The sequence below is a fragment of the Sander vitreus genome, chromosome 22 (assembly GCF_031162955.1).
Source record: "Sander vitreus isolate 19-12246 chromosome 22, sanVit1, whole genome shotgun sequence".
Lineage (NCBI taxonomy): Eukaryota > Metazoa > Chordata > Actinopteri > Perciformes > Percidae > Sander > Sander vitreus.
The window spans coordinates 7,866,232-7,893,624 of NC_135876.1; the positions used below are offsets into that span (position 1 = coordinate 7,866,232).

Genomic DNA, 27,393 nt, shown 5'->3' on the forward strand with positions numbered 1-27,393 from the left:
TACGTAACACAATTTAGCCCAGGCTGAGGTACCCTTATTTTATCAATAACACACACACACAAAAAAAAAATGACATGATCATTTTTGCATTATGAAAAAGTCAAAATGCTTCTGATTGTTGCCTATAGTGTATCACGAAATGCATCATGACTGGTCGCAATGTTGTAGTAGCAGCTGATTGACTGTAAACGACTCAATCTAAAAACCCAGATATATTTTCTCCTATAGGACATGGTAGATGTTTTAAGCCAAATGTGCCCGTTTTTCCCATACAATGTATTCACTTATTTATTCATCTTTTATGTGTTTTTATGTTTCTTCTTATTTGTTTGTTTTTTTGAGGGACACGATTTTTAGTTCAAAAGTATGCTGAATTATGTTGAATAATGTGTTGTCCGGGGCACTCAAGTGATTAAGCTTGAATATTTATAACATTCATAATTTCCGAGATATTCAACGTTTAGCGGACATGTTTGCCCCATTAAAGCGGATGGACTGAATGTTCAAAGTTGACACATTTTTCATACATTTTCAACTGCTAGCTATTCATTCATACATTCAGCGAGAAACTCCATTCAAACTTTAAAGGTTCCACATATTTCATACATCCAGGGTTGGTATTCAACTTTCAAATCCCATTAGTACTTTTTTTAAATATTCAGTCTTCTTTGAGGCTTAGAAAAAATGCCTTTTTTGTGTGCCTTCTTCTATGTCTTGTGGTTAAAATATGAAACACTGCATTACAACACGGTTGTTGTTTCAGGTCTCTAAAGGTTAGTTTAGTCCTTTTCAACGTGGACCCTATGACTGATGGGAACAACAGTCTTTGAAATTGCTCCAGTATTCAATTCAATTTTATTTATAGTGTCAAATCACAACAGGAGTTATTTTTGGGACACTTTACAGATAGAGTAGGTCTAGACCACACAAGTCAATGCACCCAGCAAATTAAAAAAACTAAACATTAAAGCTGATGCTTTGACTCTGCTGTACAACAACAAACCAAAGCTTTATCTTATGTATCATCAGGGTTGATACCGGTAAAGTCACATGAAGAAAGTTCATGCAGTCATTATGAAATTCTTCATTGAAATTCTGTGATAAACATTGCTAGGATTAGACTGAATGTACTGAAAGTGTGTGTGTGTGTGTGTGTGCGTGATGTGTGTGTGTGTTCAGCTTTTTTTTCTGGATCCAAACTTCTTCCTTAAACTCCTGCCAGCAACACTGTCATTCTTTTGGAGGTGTGGTTTCCACAGAACTGATAAAAAACACTTCATTGGAAAACGTGTCTGTGTGTGTGTGTGTGTGTGTGTGTGCGTTTGCATGCGTGTCTGTGTCAGTTGATTGAGATTCCCTAATCTGACACGTTTACCACTTTCAAACTCATTCATTCTCCTTTAACTGCTTCTTCATCCAAATTGAAGCCAGCAATCCCATTTAGCATCATCTTAAAATGAACTACAAATATGAATTCATTATATTCCACATCTTTCAAACATTATTGGTATTATTCAACTTTTGAAAGACATTCATGCTAATTAAACCCATTCCCACTTTTTCCAACTATTCTCACTGCTTCACCTTCTTCTTACACAATTCAAGTCAGCAATCCAGTGTAGCGTCAGCCTTTCAACACACAGCATTCACACCGCGATCTCTACTTTTTCTTGTTGTATTAAAATTGACATTTACATTTTCTTTTTCTTTTTTTAATAGATCCTCACATTTGAGAACATGTGAAAATGTTATTGCATGTTTTTGCATATTTGCATGGAAAATGACTCAAACAGTGAATTGATGATCAAACTACGACGAATTTTCTGTCAATCTACTTTTAGATTAGATTAATCTACTACAGATCCTGGAGTAGCTACATCATGCATACACTGTATAAAATTAATGCCCTGCAGAAAATGAGAAAAGCTGCGTGAAGCACATTTGGGCCAGTTAATACTCACCTCCTCACCCCCCCCAGATATAGACGATCTTTGTCTCACGTCTTGACGTGTCATCAGGGACAGACAGTGAGGGAAGTTTCCGATCTTAAAATGTCTTTAGTTTGAAACAGGCGACATGTATTACATTTAGTATTATTTTCTGGTAGGAATCATGTCCCTGCTGCAGTGTGTCGGCGGGTCAACATGCAGTGGAAAAGACACATCACTGGTCTCGCTTTTAGCATCGTTTTCGTTGTATCATATTTCACGAATAAGGTGAGTGTGAGAGGATGTGGTTTTTGCGTTAACTTCAAGTAGTAAGAAGAAGAAACTAGCTACATAATTTCTCAGCCGAGTTAAAAAAAAATAATACTAACGTTATATGACTTTTACCCAGCGTTTTAATTTATAACCAGCACACTAGTTTTTTTATTTTTTATTTTATTTTGCAGCATACAAGCGAAGCAATCGACAACAAGGTTGTTTACAAACTAAATTCTTGTACATTTACCCGTGTACACAACGTGACAAATTCCTGTGAACATTACAATATAACCCGTATCATCAGCAGTAACCATGAAGTGATCAAGATTTAAGACCCTTCTCGAATTGCTGTGACGTATCAGGCATGAACGTGGCCCAAAGCAACTATTAACTAACTACTACTACTACTAATAATAATAATAATAATAACTAACAACTTCTAAATTATTATTGATAGAAAACCGTTGCAGGAAATTAAAAAGTTGTAAAAAGAAAATTAAATGTTGGATGAACGTATGCCGAACGGAAGAGTGAATTCCACCAACGATAAGATATTCAGAGTTGTGTTTACAGACCTTTGCAGATACTCATGGACACACTGAATTGGCAACATTTTAAAAGGGGTTTGGTGCCAGTGATAGAGCATCTCCTAGTGTCAGAATGATAAGTTGGTTACCACACTGCTTTGCTTATGATAAAGCCCATGACATGAATTATATCGGGGGTTTTTTTGGTTGTTTTTTTCAGTTTGTCCTGTCAGTGTTAAAATTCACCTATCCAACCTTATTTCAAGGGTGAGTAGCTAAAGGTAAATACTTCATGTGGGAACTCTTCATGTTATATCCTTTCATTGTCATTACAAGATGTGTGTGCACTAGGCACTTAAAACAAAAGTTAAACAAATAATGTGAATTCAGTACTTAGAATAATGGCCTTAAAATGTAAAATGTTTTTTGAGAGAAATGCATGTGCAGTTTATAAATCTAAATGTTATGGCTGGGTATCGCCAATGATTTCCCGAGATCGATTTGGGGATTTTATTAAACATCAGATCACTCAAACAAATGTCGATTTTAATTGGAGAATCGATTATTTTAACCCCGCTCTACTAAACGTGTAATTAAAAATGCTCAAAGAAGTTAAATCTGCATCTTGATTTAGAGGACCTCTTGTGTGAACCTTATGAATGAGTGATGAAAAATAAACTTCATACCCGAAAACCTGTTGTGTCGGTTCACTAACGTGAAAAAAAAATGCACATTTCCAGATGGCAAACATTTATCGGGGCTGTCCTGCTTCTACTCTCTGGGAAGTTTGGATGGGTGGAAATGAGCCGCATCACCAGGTACTTTTTAAAACTATTATTGTAGGATTTATACTTGAGTGTTTTCAGTGGCTGCCGATAAGCACATGTATTATTAAGAACTTGATATGTTGACGTGATGCGTTACAGATCAGCAGCTCTTTCCTGGCTTCCAGGCTCCCTCCTGTTTGTGGGAAACATATATGCGGGTTCCAGGGCTTTATCACGCATAGTACGTCACATTAACCTGCCACCCTTAGATGCAGTGTCTTATCATTTACACTCATAAATAATCTAGTAGATTGTTGCCTGGCTCGGCATATACTGTAGGTGGGACATATCTGAAATCCTTTTCTTTTTCTCTGTCCAGGACATTCCTATTTTCTTCACTCTTCAGAATTCCTCCCATGTTGTTAGTTACATAATCTTGAAGGTTGTCCATAGAGAGGTAAGTGCCTGCACTGCCTGCTGTGTGTGAATATATACAATGATGTGCTGTACACTCCCTTTTAACCCCCTTTACTTATTGGTGGGAAGCAAATGGGTGAACCTGAAGCACAAAAATGCAGAGCCATCACTGCTTTATGACCTCGGCCACTAACTTTATATTGTACAAGCTTTAACCACCACTATGATATATCTCACTCTGTAAAATGTGCTTTTATTGACAGAAGACACAATGGCTGAAATTAATCAGGTTTGTGCTTTTCCCAGTAAGTTGTATCAAGATGGAATGCATTTTTGCCATGTTTTCACAAGTACACAAAGGTAGCAGAAGATGGGATAACACAAGGAAATACACTACATTTTAGTTCTCCTGTGATCAATCCATTTTTCATGTGAAATAATATAAAATACAATTCCAGTGAAATGTAATCCTGTCGGTTCCTACAATTTATGCAATCAAAAACGGTAATAATGTGTGTATGATTTGGGTGGGGTGGGGGGGGGGGGGGCATAATTGTTGGTAGTGATATTAATAAAGGTAATACACCTGTAAAGCACGTTTCTGGTTCTGGATCAGCAATAGTAATAAATAAAAGCAACATAATAAATATTCCCTTTCACAGGACTGCATCTTTAAATGTACTTTTTCTTCTTGTAGCATATGCTTAATGCTGCTCTCAGCCATCAACCTCCCCCTCCATGATCCTCAGGTAATAATTCATTATATAACCAAATGGTGGATTTCTTATTGCAACACTATCATTTTTACTTGGGAGAAGGAATACAAGTGTTTTTTTTTCTTTTGCAGTTTGACTACAGTGGTTACTTTTGGGCTGTTGGTCATCTGCTCTGTGTTGGTAAGTCTAAGATACAGATCATACAGAGATGCTACGCTGTTAACTGTAATAGCTCAGCAGTTGCATAAAGAGAAGAACAGCAGGCGGAGGGTTGAGCCTTGAGGGACTCCACAGATAACTGAAAGAATCATAATAATCAGAAGAGGCTGAGTTGTAAGAATATTATGTCATCTTTCAGGTGCATACAGAGTGTTTCAAGTTCACTACAAATCAAGTAATTTGAGGTAAGTAGAAGCACAACAATGCATAATAGTAGAAAACATATAAACACTTTGCTTGAAAGTGTTTTTGTGTTCCTTATCAAACACAAAGTGCCATTTTTCAGCTTAAATTTGTTAAAGGTCCCATATTGTAAAAGGTGAGATTTCCATGTCTTTTTTTTTTTTATTATAAAGCAGGTCAAGGTGCTATCTCAATGCTGTGAAATTATCTAAAGGCTCAATCCACAGAGAAATGCACACAGCCTATATGACTTCCATACGATTGTAATGTGACAACTCATATATATATATATATATATATATATATATATATATATATATATATATATATATATATATATATATATATATATATATATGTAGAAAGTGCCACTACAGTGCCGTTACAGTCATTCCCTGGCTGCAATGAGGTTGCAGACTCTAAAAGTGCAGATGCAGAAGACCCAGAAACACTGACCAATCAGAGCAGACTTGGCTTTTTTTGGGAGGGGGGCTTAAAGATAAAGGCGCTAAAGCAGAGCATTTCAGAGCGTTACAGGTAAAATAATGTTTTTTGTACATTCAAGCATGTCATAGTTGAAATCCAAAATACAAATATGAATCTGAAAATGAGCATGATATGGGACCTTTAAAACACTCTGCTGATGGAACCAAATCAAGAAATACTGTACTTTATCCAAGCTTCACACTTAAAAACAGCTCACTGAAGTCACTATTTTTGGGATGTTTTCATTGTAGTGACCTTGAACAACAGTGCATCAATTACTTGTTCAGGTAAGAATAAATCATTTTAAATAACTGGATCGGATACATAAGTCAAGGATGGAAGGTTTTATGAGGTCTTAAATGATCTAAATTCAAATCTTTTGAAAACAATGTTTTCTTATTCGACATCTTACTCAAAACTGTCATCTCAAAACAATTTGATGAAACATGCAGTCTGTTCATGTTCATTGCCTTCCCTGGCTCATGAAAATTCAGCAACAGAAAGGCTGGAGGAAGAGCCAATCATTTATAGGGTAACTACCGTTTTTTTTTCAACCTGGACCCTATTTTCCTGTGTTTTTGTGTGTAAGTGACTGATGGGAACAATATCTTTGAAATTGGTCCAGTATTAAGCGTGAACGCTGTAACCGGCAGCCACGGAACATTTTTAGATTAGAAGTGTCTGACAACATTATGGAAAGGATCCCTACAGAGATAGGCCTTTTTAAAACCTCTTTAAGACCTTCGCTAGCGCTAGAGGTCGCTAGCGCTAAACCCACCAGACTATTAAAAAAAAACACAATACTTTTAGCGTGTATAGAGCCAACATATTTTCACATGTAAATCAGTAAACTGTGTGTTTATTTCAATCAAAACTAGAGTTGTGATGGTTGGAAAAGTGGAAAGACGACCCAAAACGGCTTTTCATAGTTTTATTTTGTTTCTGTCGACTTTGAATGAAGTGTATTTTACGATGCTAAAATGACTGTTTATTTACATGGAGTCTGGGGGCTTTAGCGAACGCAATTTCGCAGATGTTTAATATGTTTAAAAGAAGGATCTTACTGTTTAACAGAAAGGTCGACCTCCTTAGAAATCCTTTCCATAATGTTGTCAGACACTTATATTAATCTGAACCTGTCAATGGCAAAACAAGCACTTTTGTGAACGTAAATATAAGCTGCACGATTACAGCCATCTCGCTTAATACTGGACCAATGTCAAAGATTGTTATTCCCATCAGTCACTTAGACACAAAAACATAGGGAAATAGGGTCCAGGTTGAAAAAAAAACAGTAGTTACCCTTTAAGTTAGAAGTGTACTTAAAGGGCCTTCACAAGTTAATATGCCAGAATTTCCAACTACATATAAGCTTACAAAATGTTAAGTAAACTTAAATACGTATAACCTCTTTCAATAAAGTGATTGTATAAGGTGACGTTATTTGCTTGTGCATCCGGAAAGGTTGTAGTGATACATCAGGACTCGTGTTTTTGTTACATTAAGATCTATCATAAGAGTGCAGCTTCAGGTATTCTCAGTGACTAATTTCAGCTTTCCCTGCCTTTACCTAACAGTGTACTGCTGCTGGCCATTGCCGCTCACCCAACAGGTAGGAATGACCCTGAGCAGAAGTGGCATATTTCTACTGCTGGTGAACCCTAAGTTGCACAACCCAATGTAGATTCTGTCCTAGAATTGTTGTGTTATTAGTAGGGTTGTGTACCGAAATCTGGTTGCGTAGGAACCGGTTCCATAGTGGAATCGGACCGGATTAGAAAGCAAATTTCAGATCCTCATTTCGGTTCCACTTAATGGGTCGACTGAAATATTTTCCCTCCGTCGCTCCGAAACAGACGTAAGAATATCACACTTTCTCTGTAGTCTACCGTTAGCTAGCTACAGTAAATGTAGGCTACTTTTAAAATGCCATATTTCCCCCCCCCAGGCTCACCAAAACGCACGTAAAAGCATATTAACCATTCACTGCACGTGATCACTAGTAAACATATTACACTTAACAATCGGTTTAGGAATTGCAAACATTTTAGAAGTACCGGTTCGGCATCGGAATCGTAAAAATCCAAACGATACCCAACCCTAGTTATTAGTGTATTACATTACATGTCATCCCATGGCAAAGGTTTAAAGAATACGATATCTACATTTGTACCTTCGCAAACAGATCTTTGTCCCTCTACAGGCGACCTCATGGGTGCCATGGAGTTCCCCTCCCTTCAGTCCCACACATTTCACTGTGGTTGCTGTGCCAGGTGAGACACTTTGTAGTTTTTTCTGTAACGTCTCAAATAGAGTAAATATTGAATAGATCTACCTAAATAGTTACGTAGTTGTAAGCATGTTCTATTTTGACACTGTATAATACACCATGCCATGTCAAAATAGAACATGCTTTAAGTGCCATTTGACACAGAGCCCAGACTGTCGGTGTAAGCTTGTGGGATCAGAAAAGTACTCTTCCCAACATGAAAACTCAACTATTTATAACATAGAGGCCTACAGATCCATGGTTATAAGTACGTAGATCAGTGTTACAAAGTCCTGTTAATGTTTTAGTATCAAGTCTACAGAGCACTTTAAACAGTTTTCATTTGTGTTAAGAAATTCCACAAGCATGGAATCCGTGACACTTCTTTTCGAATGATAGTTATTTCTAACTAGGGAACAAATTTATTTTTGTATTTTATCGTATGTTTTCAGCGTGATACCTCACCTCGGTCTCATTTCACAGTGCACTGCTGGGTTTTTTGTTGCTGCTGGCCACAGTCAAACTAAAAAGTGGATTGTCCCTCAAGCACTTTGGGGTCTGGATTTTTTTGTCTAAGGTGATTATACATTAACTTTTTTTTCCAGTTGCAGCGTAATAGTATTTTATGGTTGAAGTAGTACAGAAACCGAAAACTTACAGAAACTCATATCCAACACAGCATAATAATTCACACAATCAAAAGTAAAACTCTAATTAGTGAAATTGGTTTGACCTAACTGCCTAACAAGTACAGATTATTTTGTAACTCTTTCCTTCCAGATTACTGCCATGTCCCTCTCTCCGTTTATTTTCTACATGGACATTAATACTCCATCTCTTATTTGGTAAGCACATCCCATGCCTATTTTAGGTACTGAAATGTATGGATGGGTTATTATCAAACTAATAATGATTTCTACGATTCATTTGGTTACAGTGTTGTCATTGGTCACGTTGGAGAAGCCCTGCTGGTGTATTCTCACAGAGACTCTCAGTTGTGATGAGGAAATTGCAGATCTCCGGATTAACCCACGACTAGCAGTCCAAAAAGAGATTCTTTTTTTCTAGAAAATGTATTTTATTTTTTTTGCACTTTATTTTTGTAATTTCTCATCTATGCGCTGACAATCTGCCGACCAAATAAAATGATCTTTGTGTACATATTGTGCTTGCTGTGTGCTCTTGCTGTGTAATATAGCAAACAGTGACACTAGTGATCCTATTAAATCACATTAATTGAAGAGCTGCAGCATTTGACGAGGTCAAGGAAAGTAGATTTCTTGTTGATGAAATAACTTGGGTCACTTACATCACTCCATAGACAGTCATTTTTATTTACCCAAACATAGCCCAAGCATACTCACTATATAGAAAAGTCTTAACTAAACACAGACCAGTCAAACAGTCTATACATACAGTCAGCACATTGACAGTATGCACTTAAAACTGAATAAAAGATGACACATGGTCAACATTCCTAATAAGGTCACAGTATAATAGAGAGCTTCATTGTGTGACAGGCCTGCTCTTTATATACTGTAATTCTTTTCTGTGAATGGACCAATTCAAGTTTGGTTTTTTTTTAGCTCTCCTGCTGGTTTTGCTTCGGGGAGAATAAAGCATTGAATGGTTGTCTTCTCCGAGTACGTGCCTGGGGATTTTTCTCTTCTTTGATATAACCTACAAGGGAAGGATGTCTCAGTATCTGTATGTATTTTTCGTGCATTTTACATCATTACGGGATGCTGTAACAATTAAGACATTGTAAGAATGACAGTTTATTGATCCCTGCAGGGAAATGTGTTCAAATGGTCCGCTAATGCTTGACCAGCAACTGTTAAATGGAGGGTGTAACTACGAAGCAAAAATTGCTGAATTACCTCTTTCAATGCATGTTTGAGTTGATGGGAATCCTACTTCCCAGAAGTTTTCAGGAGTACAGGGAGGAATGTACAGAAATCGGTGCCGCGAGCAGGCAGACAGCTTTTTCTGCTTTTCCTCCTCTGGTAGATGGGCGTAATACTGTTGGAAATACACATCCTTAACGTAGGATCTGTGTTAAAACGTGTCAGGGTAGGATCAAAATACTTACCACGTCACATTCCTTGCAGGTAGTGCCCTTCAGTTTTCTTCTCTCGTCTTTCTTGCGAACCACAGTCACGTGTGCAAATGTTGGACGTCTAATCCAAAGAGATTGTGGGAAAATGTCTGTGAGACTGGAATCCATCTTTGTATTTATCTGTCTGCACATTTTTGTTGTTGTTGCATGAAATACCCCAAAAGACATCTGATTCCCCCCCCCCAAAAAAAAATCAACCATAACCTACTGACTGTATGACTGATGGAGTGTTTCTTACTGTGCTTTGCGCCTCTTCATTTGGCTCATAGTGTTTTCATGAGGATCTTGTTGATCTAGAAGATTAAAACAAAGACTTACTTTGCTAACATCCACTGTCGCAGAAATACTGGTCAAATTACATGATGACAAACACAGTTCCTCTACATCTTCAAAGCCTACCATCGCCCTCTTCTTCTTCTTCTTCTTCTTCATCATCTTCATCATCCTCATCACCACAAGGCTGGCTCTGGCCCAAGTGTGAATTGATGTAAGACTTGTACTCCCCGTTAGCTGTTGTGTCAAACATCATATCCAAACTGTCAGTTGTCTTCTCGCCCAGTCCTAGAAAAGCACACAGATAAGTCATTATATTTTCATTATGCAATTGCTGCAGATAAGACCGATCAGCATGTGTATAACCTCAGTGCCAATCAAAACATTTCAGTAAGCAATGTATTCTTAAAGGTTGAGGTTTATATATTCACCAGACACACTCTCCCTTCTGTCCCGGGCATTTTCTCCCCGACACTGGAGTAAGCTGTGACTGACCCAAGTGCGGTCGGTATCTACCGATTCTCCAGGACATTCATCTTCGTCCTCCTTTTTCTAAAATATGAACAGAGGTACAGATCATTAGCCTGGTGAGACACAATCTATCCAATTTAACCAGATAAACGTGTCCATAGATTTCCGATTGAACGTTTTTCCTGACTTTGTGTTTCGTGTTCATAAGTAGTCAAAAAGCATCACGACGTATCGATCACAGAAAATCGTAGCAATCTGAAACGGTGGTCACTGGTAGACGCTCTCTTTAACTGGCATGCTAAATCATACTACAAGTTTAAAAAAAATGATCAAGTTGAATGAACACTTGTGACATACAATAAAGCCATAAAAGGGCTTTTCTAAATGTATAATACATTTCAGTTCAGCACAATATTGCTTGACTGCTACAACAAGGGACCGTACCTCGTCTCCTCTCCACTCACTGTCATACATGGACAGGGCGAGCGCAGGGTCAATGCTCCACATGGGCTCCACTTTGTGCCTCCTTTCATCTGGGACAGGCACATTCAATTCAACTTATTATACAGAAATAGCCTACAATCGGAACAAAAGAAAATGATGTGCATTGCAATGGCCCGTCGGACACAAACACACACTGCCAGCAACGGGACAGAAAACTCACCATTTTTCCCTTTATGTTGTTCATGCGAGGCATTCAGATCCTGCCGCGGGTTTCCTTTCTTCCCAACACCGGCCTTGTTTGCTTCCCCTTTAACATTTGGCTTCTTAAAAGCAGGACTTACACAAGACACATTTGGCCTTTGGTTGGAAGTCCCATTTTGTCCTGACGGAACCTGTTAAATGTTAAAAGAATCAGGCGACATTTTAAAACCATATGGAGGAGTTATTGGCTAGGCGAGTCAAAGTATGGTCATTTAGAAGCCAGGACACTCGATTTGGTCTAACAGTACTGCTGAAAGTCATCCTTCATACGCGTTGGACACATCTCTAACCTTGCTGTCTAGCAGCTCCTTGTAGCTTTGATTGATTAAAGGTGTGGACGTTCGGTTGATCAGTTCAGGTTGTATGCGTTTGCCTTCCTTCGGTTTGTCCACCCCTTCCTGGATTCCTTGTCTGTCCTCCTCCTGCAACGGCTCACTTTCCTCCTTCTTCCGTTTTGCTTTGTTAATGGAGCCGTCCTCTGCAAACCTTTTGACACCTGGGAGAAGTGATGGGGACCTTTCTGTGGTCGAGTCTGGGCTGGGGAGCAGCGTGGATGAAGGGGAGGAGCAGTAAGGTCTTAAGGCAGGGAAAAACATGGTTGTGTTATTGAAATGTTTTTTCTTTCCTTCTTTTGCTTTGCATGATTTAAGAACAAAAGTCAGCCAATAAATAATGAGGAAACCGCTAAATGGGTTGCTTTCATGGGGGTTGAGGGGGTGCGTTGCTGTCTGCCACAGTGTTTAGTTGGTTTTTTGACAAGCCAAAGTTGCCAAAGTCTTAGTTCACACAACACATGATACTGTCACGATAGTCAGCAAAAGAATATGTCCCAACTGGTGCGATCCTTACTTTAAACGAACGCCATACTTCCAGGAAGATTTGGAGCCACTTTGCTGGCCTGCAGTTGTCTCTGTCTGAGAAAAATATAACAAGTAAAGAAATTTACAGACACAATCCAAAGAGCTGAATTAGTTTGAATGCCTCTGCTAAGATATAATTATTCTGTTCACTTGGGGAATTTTCCGCAAAATCTCTTTCATACAGACTTCACGCCAGTATGAAGCCTACCTACCACGCGAGGCTTGTCAATAAGTTCAAGGCCACAGGTTTCTGCTATCGCTTCTTCCAGATTTAGTTTCACATCATCTGAGACGAGACAACAACAACACCTTTACACATCTCACAATAGCGATCCATCCACAAAAATGTTCAATCGTCTCAAAACTTCAAACGTCAGAAATTATGTCAGACAAGATTGATTTATGTTTTAAAGTATGTCTACCATCCCTGCCAATCTATGATGCTTCATATCACATGGACTACTATGTAAGAGGCAGTTTAAATTGTACTTTTGAGTTTTCAGTAACCAGTCCTCTGAGGTGAATGGGGGGGTGAATTTACAGCCGTGCCTCTTTCGGCGCAGCCCCACCGTGTGAATTAGGCTGATATGATGGGTGTGTTTGTGTAGATAAATATTGCCCAGTGCTCATCTAGAACTTCAAGTTACAAGGCAGTTTCTAATGGAAGGAAATAAATAAGGTTTCTCTGTTTCTTAATTCTAGAATATTGATTATTATTGAATATTGATATTGAGTACAGTGGATGAAGTAATACTTGAGATTTGGGATGTGTCCAATTCACATGTGTTGGGTACAAGCACTTGTGCTCGGTCAGAATTCTTTGTAGCATCAACAGGCTCCTTATCCAGAACTTTAAAAAAAGAACAAAATAACACGTTATAAGACTTGGTGTCTTCATACAGGTGCTTCAGAAAACCAAAATGGCCATTAAAAAGTCTAATGGCATTTTTCCATTACATGGTACCTGCTCGACTCGCCTCGACTCTACTCGCCTTTTTTGGTTTTCCATTACAAAAAAAAAGTCCCTGGTACTAGCTAACAGGTACTTTTTTTTAGCATCACCTCCGTCCAGGTTCCAAGCGAGCTGAGGCTATACCAAAAGGTGACGTGAAAAACATCATTGCTAGTGAACAAACCCGCCATTTTTAAATAGTTTAGCCAGCGGTGTTTTTTTTTTTTTTTTGAGGCCTCCAGCTTCTTTTGAAACTAAATTTTTCTTGCAGAGAGTCAAAAACAACACACTTTCGACGTTCTGTGTGTGTGTGTGCCGTGTTAGGTCACGGCAGTTTCCTGCGGCATCGCTATGACGACCAGCCACGCTCGCCTGAGGCATGAGGCGGGGCTAAATCTGCAATGGAAAATGGAGGACGGGGCACCGCGGCCGAGTCGAGTCGAGTCGAGCTGGTATTAGCAGTGGGTAAGCGCCATAAAAGTTACTTTGGAGCCGACTGACCTCTGAAGAGTGAGTTGTTAGACTGTGGTAGAGGTATCTCTGCATAGCGAACGCGCTTCATTTTGTCGATATTCTTTTGTTTCTTCAGTTTGTTTGCCACAGGCAGCGAGCTTGGCAGAATCGGTGAGTCTGGGATGATGCCTTCTTCTTGTTCCCGGTAAGAGACCTGCTGGAACTCTGAGCTGATAAAAACAACACCTGCCATGTTTAACTGGGAACTGAAACGTTAATGTAAATGCTTATTCCTGTACAGAACACCAGTTAAAAACCTCACTAAATTGGAGCTATAACCCTGACTTGCAATCAAAGCAGAAGTGAAACTACTATAAATACTGCACTCTTGCAGCCAAAACACACAGTACATCGTAGTTAGCTTGGGAAGCTTTTACAGAAAAGCAGATGGCAAAATACAGAACATTCCGTGTATTTGAACCATTTTTACTATGTCAAAGAGAATATGTTGACAAAACATGACTGTAACACACTAAAGAGCTTACCGAGACATCTGTAATTTCTGCAGTTCAGCATGTAGTTTTCTGTTTTCATCGTCGAGGCTGTTTCTTTCATTTTCTGGGAAACAAACGACACACAAAATGTGTTTCACACACACTGCATCACAATCAAAAAGATTATGCACGTCAACATGCCAGTAGGCATATCTTATTGTACACTGGTATAGCCAATATACTCCCCTAATACACACTAAAAATACATGCCATGGATTCTCATGAAGGCTTGGTTATATGCAAACAAGACTGTGTGTTCATGAGTCTATAGCCATGCTAGCAGATCTGTGGGGCTGTTTAGGCACTAGCATGCTAAGATAACATTTGCTAATTAGCACTTCAAACAAAGTACAGCTGAGGCTGAAGGGAATGTCAATAGTTTTACAGGTATTTGGTCATAAACAAAAGTTGGCATTTTGACTTGATGATGGCACTAGAGGAAAAGTTAAGGGATCATTGTTATGACTCATTGTCTGGGTAACATGAACGTCTCTCCAAAATTCAATCCATCGAGTATATGTTAAGCTATTACTCAGGATAAGTGAAAATGTAACTTGCTGGTGGCACTACAAGAAAAGTCAGAGGATCATCAAAGTCATTAGGATTCATCCTCTCTGCAACCTGAATGTCTACTTAATCATTTCATAGCAATCTATGCAGTAGCTGCTGAAATATTTCAGTCTGGACCAAAATGGTAGACCAACCGAGAGTGCCAAAACTTGACATGCTACATGTTGAAAATAAAAGGCCAGTTAAGGGCCTAATTACCAATTTACTAAAGGGGCATTCCGTCAGAAATCAATCACTTTCTCACCTATTTCGATTTAAACAAATGTTTTGTTCCCTACCTATACAAGAGTGTGGTTTGATTAACCAGGATAACCAACCATTCAGGAGACAGGAGCCCTCAAAGTCCACCCATATTGCACGCTCACTCCACCTAAAGACACTTCTTTACATCTCCTGAAGTTTTCATGTTTTGCCCACTATCAGTTGACCAACAGCAGACTTCCGGGTATATGGCGGGTAGGTCAGTCTACTATCCTTAATAACCTGAATAATGAGTAAACTCACTCAGTTTGGCGATGAGGCACAAAGTTTTGATCATGGTTATTTTTTAGGCTCTCCTCTAAGATGGCACATCGATCACACTCTCCAGCACGGAGTCTGGAAACAGTGAAAAAAAAGTTGCTCGTCTTTGTTACATATTGTTTTTAACTAAGTGAACCTGTTCTGGAGGAAGTTACCTTTCCTCCAAGAGACTGATGGCATCCTGCAGGGTTTTGTTTTGCTCCTTTAGCTGCTGGGTGCGACTGTAAAACACCTCAAGTCTCTGAGCATCTCTGTAGAAAACAAATGCAATGACAGGTCAATAGTGTTGACAAGACAACACTCAAACATTCGTAAATTATTATTTTTTAAATCCAGGGACAAACGTATGTATCTTATCATCATCATTATTATTTTTAAAAGTTAGTGACACACTATACTCACAAACAGCGCTCTTTTTTCAACTTGCTCACTTTTGCTTCCAGTTCTAAAAACAGCAACAAAAGCAATGTTGGAGAGTGTGAAACACAATGCAAAAAAAACCCCAACAAAATAGATTTCATTTTAGTATCTGACTTCAGAAATTCCCTTTATGTCTACATACAATACATCATGGGCCAGTTACCTTGAAGTGCATTCTGGTGGCACTCTCTGAGCTGCCTCCATAAATCTTCAAAAAGGTCAGCTGGGTTAGGGGTTCTGCTGCTCGGTCCTGGGCTGCTCATCCTCCATTCACTGCTAAAACACAGCCAGCCCTAATACCCTACAACCTGTCAGCACCGACGTTACCTGGAAAGTAAAATATTGATGACATATTTCTGTAATTTTGGCCAATATCCTTTATACCGCTTTTCCTTCCTTGTGTTCTCGGTATCCCCAGTTTTTACTCCTCTTATAATGTTATTATAAACCGTTATATGGAGAACAGTGTGTAAAGTAGTAACTTTAAGCTAACCAACATTAGCGTTAAATGCATGTCTAACGTTAGTCGGAGGCTCGCTACAGTTCACACTTGACACCATGGATGTATTAAGAGAACGCTACTGAGATATTGTGTAACTGAAATACAACACACTAACGTCACAGTTTTTATGTATTTATATATCTCTAACGTTACTATTAAAGTAAACATAAATGGCATTATTGTTAACCACAATTAAATTAAATTACATCTACGGCTGCCACCTTTCAAAATGAACAAGACTTACGCTAATGATTCCAAAAAACACGTAACGTTAGAGGTTTAAAGGGGATTATATTATTAGGCAAACATGTTGTTGCAGTACTCCCAGTGTAGCTAGCTAGCTAACTAACTCCAAAACAACATCCAAATTCGCGCGCCGAATTGCATGCTGGGAAGTCTTCTTCTTTTGCTAATCTGGAATCTTCATATGTCTTCGACGCCATCTCCCGTAGGTTAGTACATCCATGGTTTGCACCTAGCTACTACCATTTACAACTATAAATAGTTCTGTCATAGCCGTTTACCGGACAGTAGAGAGCATGGCTGTCAATCAAGAATGTATTAGCTTCGCATTAACGTTACCACACCTGAGGGAATGGGATTATTTTTTATTTGCTCAGTTCAAACCACTAATGCTCTGGTGTCTTACCCAGGTGAAAGACACTGGATGAGGAAATGGACACTGATTAAGGATTTTCCTTTTTTTTGTTGTTGATTGGACATCAACAACGTTACAGTAATGCTCAAACCCCATTTGCAATTAACTCTACCTATGTATCTCTGATGTTAGCTGACCTCATCCTAGCCCTCGTTATTTCTGCTCTGCACTTGTTCAATTGAAAACGCTATAAAACAAGTTATTAAACAAAAATAATGTATTAGCTGTCAATCTACTGTTGTCTACGTTTGTCTGGCTAATTACTAATGTTAAAATACATTTTCCTCAATGCCCAATCTTTTGTGGTAGTCAAGCTCTTAACTATCTGCCAGACTAATGTTCAGGGCCAAGAAGTATACAATGACACCATTAGGGGAAACAAAGATTATTCTTATATTGGTTTTATTTTTGGTCTTTCTTTAGAATACAAAACAAGAACCAAATTCACAAAAATAACATTTACAAAACAGATTATGTAACAGAGGTGACTGAGGCAACATAGAAAAGCATGTCTGAAACAGTGATATTGGTGGGTTAGCCTAAAACCTTGAGGTAAAACAGCGAGCAATGTAAAAGGTCAGATATCTTTACTGTTTTTTAATTAGTGCCTTCTTTCAGTAGTGCTATTCACAAATTGGAGTTTAACAATATCATGTTTTCCCTAACATGTCCACAGTTAGCAGTGATTTAATGATGTAGTGCTTCAGACCTACCTACGAACAAATTGGTTATTGTGAAATGTAAGTGTAATATTTTAGGCATTTCGCACGGTATGGCATAATTTTTGATGAGTTTCTATTTTAATCCTCTTTCATTCACACACATATACTCACACACAAAACTGTTCCTACTCCTCCACGCTCTTAACTTTTAAATGGGTGCAAATGATCTGCAACAACCTCCTCCACTCATTCCCCATCAAGAATGCTTCCAGCTAAAATAAGTGAATCATTTTAACATTTATACCACCCAAAAAGCAGGAAACAAAAGCTGCTTCACACTTTTGAAAAAGTTGATACTCATTTTTTTTTCTTTTTTTTCTAAAAGGTTTGACAGAGCAGGAAAAATAAAACACTGATTACTTGTTGGAATGGCCATCAGTCAGAGGCACAAACTCAAAGTCCCATCTTTCCTAAAATACAAAAATGGTAAGACAAAATGCATACACTGCATCACTTAGAGAAATAAAAACCTAGCTCCACCTACCAAAACACAAAGCAGTGAAAAACAGTACAGTTTGGTCTGCACTTGTTTGTGCAGGTATGTTTTTGCATGAATAAACATTTCTTGTCTTTTCTTCTTTCACATGTCAGACATGGTCACTGGTGATTCAGCATTGCAGATTATTACTTTATTTTTCTTTTTTTTCTTTTTTTTTAAGTTCCTTTGGATGTGTGCCTTTTGTTGATTTTGCATCTGTCACAGCAGGTATATTGCGCTAGCATTACTTCATATATCTATATATACACATGCATTTAACATCATATGTATCCCCCAAATTAAAAGAAACAACAAAAAAAACTATTCCAAACTCCCTTTTTACCACTTAAGAGTTTAAGCTATAAAAACCTGCATGACAGTTCACAAAATAATTTGCATGGAGGCATTGCTGTTTGATGTGAGATATGCAGCATGTTGTAGAGGTGCTGGCGCTGGGGTGTGACATGGAATGCAGCCTTATTCCATTGAGAGGGGTCATGGGGATGGGCCTATTCTTCACCCCCTCCTATCCAAATGGGGTTTTAGATTCACATTATGCTGGAAGAGTAACTGGTTGCAGACACTGGCAGGGCAGGTCTTCACCGATAGCAAAAAACACTGGAGTAGAGTGTGAATGCATATCTACCATCTTCTGACCTGCAGAGAGGGCAACATGTAGAAACCTTCAATCGGTGAGTGTTTTAAGGAAAGGATTTAGACAGTAGAATATGAAGCAAGAAGGGTGTCATGTTTATGTAAAACTCATGTCAATGGCATGCAAACATCTTGAACTCATAGCAGTATACCCATATACAGCCTGAAAAGACAAAAATCATACTTACGCGTCCCTCTCTTCACCACTGTGGGGGCACATAGCTGTAGGTGGGTGTGCCAGGATGCCGATATGTGGGCATCGTGACTTGGTGGGGGGCAACAGGCGCTGGTGATTGAGTTGTCAACAAAGTTCCTAAGAAGCAAAGGGACCACAGAATGAACATAAGTGCTCAAGTATGACACAATGCAGGATATAATATATACACACTTTCATAACAAAAGGACGGGGCCTAGATTTACTGAGAGTGTAAAAACAATTATAGCCTTCACCACAGGGAGGTATAACGTAAAATTAAACATCTATATCAAATACAGATAAACTGATAAATCATAAAATTAGAAAGCGGTGCTCACCAGCTGACATGGCCATGGTAGTGCCGGCTACCATCCCCATGGTGACACTGTTTTGGCGTTGAGGATGCATGTGCGGGGCATACATAGCTGCAGGCATCCCATTTGGCTGGACCACTGTAGTGTGATGGATAACATGTGGCGGTGCAGCATACAGCGGCTGTGTGTAATAAGTGCCTTGTTGTTGTGAAGGCATTAGTGCCTGGATCATAGAAGAACGAAACAACATGTTACAGTTCGACATAGTAAACTCAACAGGACTTTGTTAAAATGAAGTAATACTTGACGGAAGAGAAATTAAAAACGGCTGTATTAGAGCTGGGCAATATGAAGAAAATCAATTATCACAATCATTTTGACCAAATACATTGATATTGTAGGGTTGACTATTGGTGCCTTCACAAAATATTGACATAATGAGATTTTCTATAAAGAATCATCAGTAATGCAGATATAATGACTAAGCTGGTAAAGGCAAATAATAGAACAGCTAGAACTGTCTGGTGAGTTCAAAAAATTACATCACTTTACTGTAATGTCTCCTTTAAAAAACAGGAAAAGACAACAGTGTCATATTGCGATATTACGACGTCCAAAATTTAAGACGATATCTAGCCTCACATGTCGATATAATATCGATATGCTGCCCAGCCCTAAGCTATATCAATTAGCTCTCACGGCATCAAAGTTTGACATTTGGACCTTTGATAATAGCGCCATCCTCGGGCCAATCTGGATAACCCTTTAACATCAGAACCAAGAGCCAAAATCTGTCACTCTTCAAAAACGGAAATGCACTGACCTGTGCATAGGGGTTCTGTTGGGGGTAGGTGCTCCTGACCGGGTAAACAGCAGCATGGTAGGGGTTGGGTGAGGAGGAGTATGGTGGGACAGTCCCAGTGTTGGGAGAGCAGGACATTTTGAAAGGAGTGCCTGGAGCATAGCCTGGGTGGGAGGAACACACTTTAAGTTAGTGGGTGTGGATGAAGAAATACGCAGGAGTATTGCATACCGGGTGGTTACTACCTGCATCTTAATATCATTTTAAGGTCTGCAGGCTGAAACTGTGACCTGCACACAACCTGAAGAGGCGTTGAAATCCTTGCTACAGCACTGACTTGTAAAATCTCCATTAGCTAATGCCATACACAGTTCCAACACATTCAGTCTGAAACATTCTTACCACTGGGGAAGGCTGCGTTCGCTCCTGCATAGATATTCTGAGTGTATGCTGGTGCGTAGCCAACAGGGAATCCTGCTACCATGACCAAACAGAGAACAAAAAGTCAATCATTTTCAATTTTCTTGATGTCAGGATATTTATTTTTTTGCAGTTTGGATATTTGTTTAAACGATTACACATCAAACGCATGAATTTACCTGGGTAGCCTATACCCTTAGTATTGGTAAAGGGGACCCCTGTTGGCCCAGGGCTGTAAACCGGATTCATAATGGATGCCTACTCACAGATGCTGCAATGAAAGAAGCATAGACCATGTGAATTTCAGAGCATTCATATTAACAAAACAAACTAAATTAAGGCAAAGATCATCTGGCTAAATCTAGCACAGATTCATGAGTCAACTGACCATCAACCAGAAAAAAAAAAGCATCTTACTGTACAGCAATACATCAGAAAAGTAGACATTCCCCTGCCACTGCTAATGGATAGTAGTCCCAAATGACTTAATAGATCGATAGATATAGGCATTTAATGCATCATCAACACTTAGCATTGATCAGCGTTGACATTTCAGTAACTAGACTGGTTAAAGGCCAACAAACATGTTGTGTTGGGGATATGATATTATCTGGGGAGAACAGTGAGGCCATAGTCCCAATAGATTTCTTTATCTTTTAAAATGCTCATATAATGCTTTTTGGCTTTTCCCCTTTCCTATATTGTGTTATATATCTTTTTGTGCACGTTTATAGGTTTACAAAGTGAAAAAGCCCAAAGTATGTGAAAATGACCACAATATGAGCACTTTAAGTGTTGTCCGCACATGTACTCATAACTGGAATTCCAACATTTTGTGGGAGCCGTTTACAAAAAATGAATAATTTAACATGGTGCAGTACTAGATTTCTGCACCACTTTGTTTTAAATGTCTCTCCGTGTCTTAACTAAGTATGAGCACTTCCATCCCATAAACTGTTTGTGTTCTTCCGCTCAACTTTCATTGTAATGTACATACAGTAATGTTGTACAATGTATAGAAAAGCTGAAATATACCCCCCATATAGAGAGGGGCAGATGATACCAAAGCTTGTTTTACCCCTGTGAAATGCACTGTTTTTGTGTTAGAACTTGGCGATGTTCACTAAAGACATAATCATAAGTAGGAGAACATTCCCACCTGATATCAAATGATGAATTTGTTTATTTAATGTAACATATTGCACAATACCATCTACATTTAATGCAGCACTTCTAAAAAATATCTTACATATTTAATAACGCTCAGGTTTGTTAAACTTTTTTTTGTGCATATGAGACTAAAACTATTCAAATCAGAGAGGTGTTATAGTGCTTTGGCCGTCTTGAACATGGATGTATTATTTAAAAAGGGCTGCTAGACGTTTTGCAAGCCAGCAGATGTCACTGCGTTTGCTTTATTTATTTTTTTTATTTTTTATTTTTTTTTTTTTTTAAAAAAGCCCCCTAAGCTTTAAATCTTTTTTTGGTACAAATAGAAAGCCCCAAAGCTTCATTCGCCCATCACTATAACACACATGCCTTTTTAAAAACATTTGGTAAAACACAATCTTATACACCAATTCATTCAGCAGCAGTTTTACAACTTTCTAAATCCCATTATTAGAGGAAGCCTTGACTTCTGCTCCACATGATGCTCATTAGTTGAAAAAAAAAGAAGTAAATACTTGGGTAGCCTATATCTATTTCTCTGCGATGCCCTCTAGCGGTGGTCCACGTACCATTACATCACTTTACAAGTCTGCTGATTCAAGGACAATTTAAATAGCGGAGGAAACGCAATACCTCAATACTTAATTTATAGTGAGGTTATGCTAAAACGGAAGACAAAAAAGGACACCACTATTTCTAGTGAATAGATTATTACCACCTTATGCAGTTTTAAGTAAGTAGGCTACATAGGCCTATGTAGGCCTACTACAAACGTCAAATCTATTTTATAGTCTGACTTTTTACGGATATCATAGGGCAAAATATAACCCGACTGCCTTTATCATGTCATAGGCCTTTTGAAAATACGTCCAAAATGTGAATTATTAAAGAATTTACTAGGCCTATTGCTTCTCTTTTTTTTTTTTCACCAACCCAATGTGACGCAACTCAATGATTTTTTTTTTTTTTTTTTTACAAAGTGCTTGGTGGTCTGAAATGTAAGCTTGTTTCAGTAAGCCTTGATAATAAAGAGGTGTTCACGTATTTTTAAGGTGACGTTAGGCATGTTGACTGCAAAAATAAAGATGGCAACCTTTAAGTAGAAGAATTTCGAAAGGTGAACGTAGCGGGGCTTTGTTATCATTAGCTAGCTTAGCTCACAAGCCTTATTTAGCTGCACACCCCGCCGTTAGCTAAGCATGTTTGCCATTGCAGGTTGGTTCCGAAGAACGGACTGACCTGCTGTTCACCTGTCTGACCGTACAAAACCACCGGACTGTCCCCGGACAGAAGCCAGCCAGATGGGGGCAGCTTGTCAACAGGCCGCATAGCACAGGAGGTAGACAGACAGACAGCTGTGTTCTGCAGTGACGCCTGTCCCAACATCTCAGACCACACTCACATCGTCTTATCTAGATAATAACCAACACACACTTACTGTTAACTGTTCTGATCGTCTGTTAGTCTCCTCCTTTGGTCTTCTGGTGTAAAATGTATGTAAGCTAGGTGTTTTGCTCCCAGATGCTTTGCTGAACTCTTTTGAGCATACGCGTCACTTCCGTGTAGTGTCACGTGGTCTTCAAAAATAATAGGCGACACTGTTTTTTCCAGGTAAACAATTTTCTTCTGGCAATGCGTATTTTTCGTCATTACCACTATAGCATTTTTTCCCCTCTCTAAATTTTCCTCAATACAAGCACGATATCTAATACGATTATGAATCCAACTAAAATGACGTAGTCTAGCTTAACAGGTCAAATAAAATTATTTAATCGTAACAATATTTTTACTTAATAGGCTGTGTTCCTTTACGTTTTTTTTTTTTTGTTTGCCACAGTCGCTACACTTTGACATCGCAACAATGTAACGTTCAATATTCTAACTGCAACATTTATTTCAATTCTTTGTGAGCTCATTATTATGGCTGCTCTACGGTCCTTGCAGGCTATAAATAAATTTGATTTTGGCAAGAGCTTCCCTTTATCTGACAACTTATTAATATGGGTCTAGCGGATTTAGACGGTCTTTGCTTAACTCCTAATGTTAATAACACTTCTACAAATCAATTTCCATGTTTATTTGACAGCAATACAGTAAGTGTCGGCTATTTACTCTTCAAGGACCTTGACGCATCGTTTCTATTCAGCCATTGAACTGGGAAGAGTACGGTCCATACTGTTGTGGTTTTAGTGCGACCTATAGGCTACGTGATATTTATAGGTAAAATGTTGATATTGAACTTATATTAGGAATCATTCTACGGTGTAAGGTGAAACTATTCGGTCGACTGGTGTCGTCGGTAAAGAACAGGGGTATAATGTCTGGAGCGGCCGGTGGAGGAGGAGGCTCCTCCTGTCAGGGCGCAGCAGCGGCAGCCAGTTGCAGCTCCGCCGGCTCTCCCTACGCTGCTGCCGCCGGAGGAGGTGCAGGGGTGGCCGGGCGATTGCCAGCTCGTGTCTTGGAGCACGTTTTCTCGTATTTGGAGATGTCCGACTTGATGCGTTGCGCATTGGTCTGCTGGCATTGGAACAATATCCTGGCGGATGAAAACAGCGAGGTGTGGCGCAGCCTCTGCAACCGGTCTTTGAGCGAAGAAGCTTTGCGTTCTGACATCCTGTGCAACCTGCCTACCTACAGAGGGAAAGTAAGTATACCAATACAGCCTACAGCTATTCTCTCGGGTTGGAAGAGCCGTGATTAATGACGAACTCGATTCAAAAATCGGCCTGTTTACTGCTACCTTTGCTCTGCAAACACCTTCACGTAACGTGACTGATAATGTGGCAAACTGTCTTCACGATGAATCCATAAGCTACAATATTGTATACCAGAAGACCCTGGTGAATCATATACCCAGTCTGTCAAAAAAAGAAAGGGAAAAAAAAAAAGTATTGTACAAAATAAATGTGTATGTTTGCTGAAAACTCGAATTAAATTGGTAGATTCTTAAATGGAGTTTGGTGTAAGGATTTAACAGACTTGTTTTGTTGTCATTCGCTCAGATTAAGTCAGGGAACCTTACTTTATTTCAGGGCCCTTGAGTGAGGTTGTGTTATTTATTATTGCATAACTCTCAAACACTTTTAGACAGTCTCTGAATGGGACTGTCTAAAAATTGGAGCTCTCTAGATCTCATTTTGAGTACCACTAATGTAGCTGTAGATTACATGCTACACTTGAAAATGCCAAAATCCCAAATTAAAATTGAGTCAAAAATGGTATTCAGAAGTAATTCTGCTCTCTCTTCCATGTAGTCTCTTTGGAATACATTGATTCATTTATCTCAATTAAAAAAAAACAAAAAACTATATATAAAACTAATTGTGAAGCCCTGATTGGAGCAACACATTCTGTCCTTCATAGTAGAAAGCCAAAGTCCATGACCATGTCTTCTTTGTTTATACAAGCATCTATACATAGGATATGTTTCCTAGATCTTTAGTGTTCACTAACAAATTCTAGAGGGCTTTCCCTTTTAACTGTAGCACCCAACACCTCCTGAATATGATGTTATGAAATATAATATTTTAACATTTTTGCACCATTATGTAGAATTTAACGGGATCTTTCATGCCTAAACAGTTTTCCATGTCCAATTGTCCTCTACAGCTCAAGGCCTTTCAACATGCTCTGAGCTCCCACGACTGCTCCCGCAATGTTTACGTGAAAAAGAACGGCTTCACCCTGCACCGCAACCCTATTGCCCAGAGCACGGATGGGGCACGTGGCAAGATTGGCTTTTCGGAAGGGAGGCACGCCTGGGAGATCTGGTGGGAAGGCCCTCTTGGCACCGTGGCAGTGATAGGCCTTGCCACGAAGCGGGCCGCCATGCAGTGCCAGGGCTACGTGGCCCTGCTGGGCAGCGATGACCAGAGCTGGGGCTGGAACCTGGTTGACAACAACCTGCTTCATAATGGGGAGGTCAATGGAAATTTCCCCCAATGTAACAATGCACCAAAATATCAGGTAGGAGCTGTATGTTGTGTGTGGAATGAGTTGCCCAATTAATACGATTTTTAGATATATACGTTTGCTGTTGTCTTATTATTTCAGACTGATCTCAATAAGTGCCGTATGTATAACACGCCAATTCGTATGCCATTGTTGCCGTGTTATAAAGACGCATAATCGCTTTTTAGCGTGTTTATCAACGCCGTTTGGCCTCCATTGACTTACATTACCTTGCGATTGCGTGTCAATTTACGCCGTAGCGAGTACTACGAAAGCCCGGAAATCCGCATAGGGAGGTTGGTTGGGGTGGTGGATGGGTCAAACAACACAGGACTTTCACCCAGTAGACCGGGGATCGGGTCCCGCGTGTCACGTTTCCTCAACCCAACCGTCGCTTTCTTCTTTTACTAAGCCCAACCCCGTTATCGTTTTCCTAAACTCAACCGTCCGAAAAGCGAGTATGCGTATTGATAACACGCCAAAATGGCATACGAATTGGCGTGTCATACATACGCCATTTATTGAGATCAGTCTGCAACCCGTCCACTGTATACGGCGTAGACATACACGCGTACAAAATGTGTACAGATAACACGCCACTTGGCTTCAGAAAGTGATGTGTATGTTTACGCAAACTCATGATGTCACATTGATTATTTGGCATTTTTTTATCAGCCATGTGTAATTGCGTTTGTCCACAGATCGGGGAGAGAATAAGAGTGATTCTAGACATGGATGACAAGACGTTAGCCTTCGAGAGGGGTTTTGAGTTCCTTGGAATAGCGTTTCGTGGACTGCCCAAAGCCTGCCTGTTCCCAGCTGTCTCTGCAGTATACGGCAACACTGAAGTCACCATGGTGTACCTGGGAAAACCTCTAGACGGCTAGAAGCAAAAGGAACCTGTGCCACCATTAAAACTAACAGGCTACTGGCGAGTGCAGGACTTTTTCGGTCAACAGACTGCCAACTCTGTTTGTGTTGCACCGTTTCAACAGGTTTTGGAGTCCAAGGTGTCATGTTCCTTCCCAAGCAAAATAACTATTCACATACACAAAAAGAACTGTTGGCATTTCTACGACAGCTCGACATAAGGAGTCAGTTTTGGACTGGACAAACAGGGGAAAAGGAATGTGTGAAAACTGTCATAAACATTTTTCTGTCCACTATTACAGTTAAGCTGCTGGACTTTTTTTTTTTTTATTTACAGGATAGGGGAACATTATTTAATTTTGTGCGATTCATGCTAACAGTGCTGCACATTTACTTGAGATTTTATGTCCGCTGAAATGAGGCCAAACCTGTTCTAAACTGTGGCAAATACTATAAGACATAATTTTAACAAGTGAAACAGTAGTTGTTAGCAATAGCTATCTGTTGTATGAGTTTATGGAAACAGCTCATCGCGGGTTAACTCTAATCGATGACTGCATAATAATAGTTAAATGCCAAATCAATGCGACCTGATGTTATATTTTGCTATTGGCAAACAGAGGACATGCGGACCAACTGTCTTGCGTGAGCATGGATACTGGCGTGTGGACTATTACATCTGACTTTTTAGTATACCAAGGCTATCAAGTAATGGTGTCAAATATTTGTATCATGTTATTGTGTGTCCTTTTTAAATGTGCTACAGTAGTATTACACACTATTTATTTCTTGGTTTTATCTATGGTACTATAGATGCTGTATGGTAATAAGGCCTGAAAATAAAGTCGACATAGTGCCACTCTTAGAATAAAGATGGTTTGATGTTTGATGTCTGCTTATGCACGGCTATCTAATTACACTGCATGTTTTACAGAGAACCATGTTATTTTAACCAGCCACATTACTTTA

The 27,393-nt window shown here is 39.2% G+C and overlaps 4 protein-coding genes across 8 annotated transcripts; 2 read left to right on the plus strand and 2 right to left on the minus strand.

The window, feature by feature from the left end:
* The first annotated feature begins 2,001 nt into the window (after positions 1–2,001).
* On the plus strand, positions 2,002–8,949 carry slc35d4 (solute carrier family 35 member D4). Of its 3 annotated transcripts, none has more exons than XR_013503853.1 (15): positions 2,002–2,216; positions 2,952–2,998; positions 3,472–3,549; positions 3,658–3,739; positions 3,878–3,955; positions 4,179–4,204; positions 4,613–4,664; positions 4,763–4,811; positions 4,990–5,035; positions 5,771–5,806; positions 7,097–7,131; positions 7,723–7,792; positions 8,241–8,365; positions 8,569–8,633; positions 8,726–8,749. XR_013503853.1 is itself a non-coding variant. In XM_078281097.1 (15 exons), the coding sequence occupies exons 1-15, from the start codon at positions 2,145–2,147 to the stop codon at positions 8,787–8,789; spliced, it is 894 nt and encodes a 297-aa protein (XP_078137223.1). In that variant the 5' UTR covers positions 2,002–2,144; the 3' UTR covers positions 8,790–8,949. The 3 variants fall into 3 exon arrangements, 2 of the variants coding, with proteins under 2 accessions (XP_078137223.1, XP_078137224.1); XM_078281097.1 differs by having other exon boundaries at positions 8,272–8,365; positions 8,726–8,949; XM_078281098.1 differs by lacking the exon at positions 2,952–2,998 and having other exon boundaries at positions 8,272–8,365; positions 8,726–8,949.
* rbbp8 (retinoblastoma binding protein 8) lies at positions 8,725–16,572 on the minus strand. The gene is given in 20 exon segments (XM_078281096.1): positions 8,725–9,468; positions 9,669–9,810; positions 9,881–9,968; positions 10,146–10,200; positions 10,307–10,468; positions 10,612–10,732; positions 11,096–11,184; positions 11,316–11,487; positions 11,647–11,932; positions 12,206–12,270; positions 12,429–12,502; positions 12,971–13,066; positions 13,670–13,851; positions 14,167–14,239; positions 15,250–15,274; positions 15,276–15,342; positions 15,423–15,518; positions 15,670–15,712; positions 15,851–16,014; positions 16,434–16,572. Coding segments are annotated over 19 exon segments (2,034 nt in total). The 5' UTR covers positions 15,951–16,014; positions 16,434–16,572; the 3' UTR covers positions 8,725–9,370.
* A 1,567-nt stretch (positions 16,573–18,139) lies between these two features.
* Positions 18,140–23,132, minus strand: fam168b (family with sequence similarity 168 member B). 3 transcript variants are annotated; one of them, XM_078281103.1, is made up of 7 exons: positions 23,042–23,132; positions 20,613–20,704; positions 20,416–20,487; positions 20,035–20,177; positions 19,236–19,434; positions 18,890–19,014; positions 18,140–18,704 (listed from the first exon to the last, which is right to left on the minus strand). In XM_078281103.1, the coding sequence occupies exons 2-6, from the start codon at positions 20,680–20,682 to the stop codon at positions 18,902–18,904; spliced, it is 597 nt and encodes a 198-aa protein (XP_078137229.1). In that variant the 5' UTR covers positions 20,683–20,704; positions 23,042–23,132; the 3' UTR covers positions 18,140–18,704; positions 18,890–18,901. The 3 variants fall into 3 exon arrangements, with proteins under 3 accessions (XP_078137229.1, XP_078137227.1, XP_078137228.1); XM_078281101.1 differs by having other exon boundaries at positions 20,416–20,490; XM_078281102.1 differs by lacking the exon at positions 23,042–23,132 and adding an exon at positions 22,843–22,932 and having other exon boundaries at positions 20,416–20,490.
* Positions 23,133–23,262: 130 nt separating this feature from the next.
* Positions 23,263–27,313, plus strand: fbxo45 (F-box protein 45). Its single transcript, XM_078281099.1, has 3 exons — positions 23,263–24,247; positions 25,213–25,569; positions 26,256–27,313. The coding sequence occupies exons 1-3, from the start codon at positions 23,921–23,923 to the stop codon at positions 26,439–26,441; spliced, it is 870 nt and encodes a 289-aa protein (XP_078137225.1). The 5' UTR covers positions 23,263–23,920; the 3' UTR covers positions 26,442–27,313.
* The last annotated feature ends 80 nt before the right edge of the window (positions 27,314–27,393 follow it).

What these genes read in the sequence shown, in the direction of transcription:
- slc35d4 (XM_078281097.1), top strand. Translation starts at nt 2,145, where the DNA reads ATGCAGTGGAAAAGACACATCACTGGTCTCGCTTTTAGCATCGTTTTC. An exon ending in TGCATCAATTACTTGTTCAG is followed by an intron (nt 5,807 to 7,096) that starts GTAAGAATAAAT and finishes TTTACCTAACAG; the next exon opens with TGTACTGCTGCTGGCCATTG. An exon ending in CACTGTGGTTGCTGTGCCAG is followed by an intron (nt 7,793 to 8,271) that starts GTGAGACACTTT and finishes CTCATTTCACAG; the next exon opens with TGCACTGCTGGGTTTTTTGT.
- fam168b (XM_078281101.1), bottom strand. Translation starts at nt 20,682, where the DNA reads ATGAATCCGGTTTACAGCCCTGGGCCAACAGGGGTCCCCTTTACCAAT. An exon ending in AACAGAACCCCTATGCACAG is followed by an intron (nt 19,435 to 20,034) that starts GTCAGTGCATTT and finishes TCTATGATCCAG; the next exon opens with GCACTAATGCCTTCACAACA. An exon ending in TACCATGGCCATGTCAGCTG is followed by an intron (nt 19,015 to 19,235) that starts GTGAGCACCGCT and finishes TTTGCTTCTTAG; the next exon opens with GAACTTTGTTGACAACTCAA.
- fbxo45 (XM_078281099.1), top strand. Translation starts at nt 23,921, where the DNA reads ATGTCTGGAGCGGCCGGTGGAGGAGGAGGCTCCTCCTGTCAGGGCGCA. An exon ending in TGCCTACCTACAGAGGGAAA is followed by an intron (nt 24,248 to 25,212) that starts GTAAGTATACCA and finishes TGTCCTCTACAG; the next exon opens with CTCAAGGCCTTTCAACATGC. An exon ending in ACAATGCACCAAAATATCAG is followed by an intron (nt 25,570 to 26,255) that starts GTAGGAGCTGTA and finishes GTTTGTCCACAG; the next exon opens with ATCGGGGAGAGAATAAGAGT.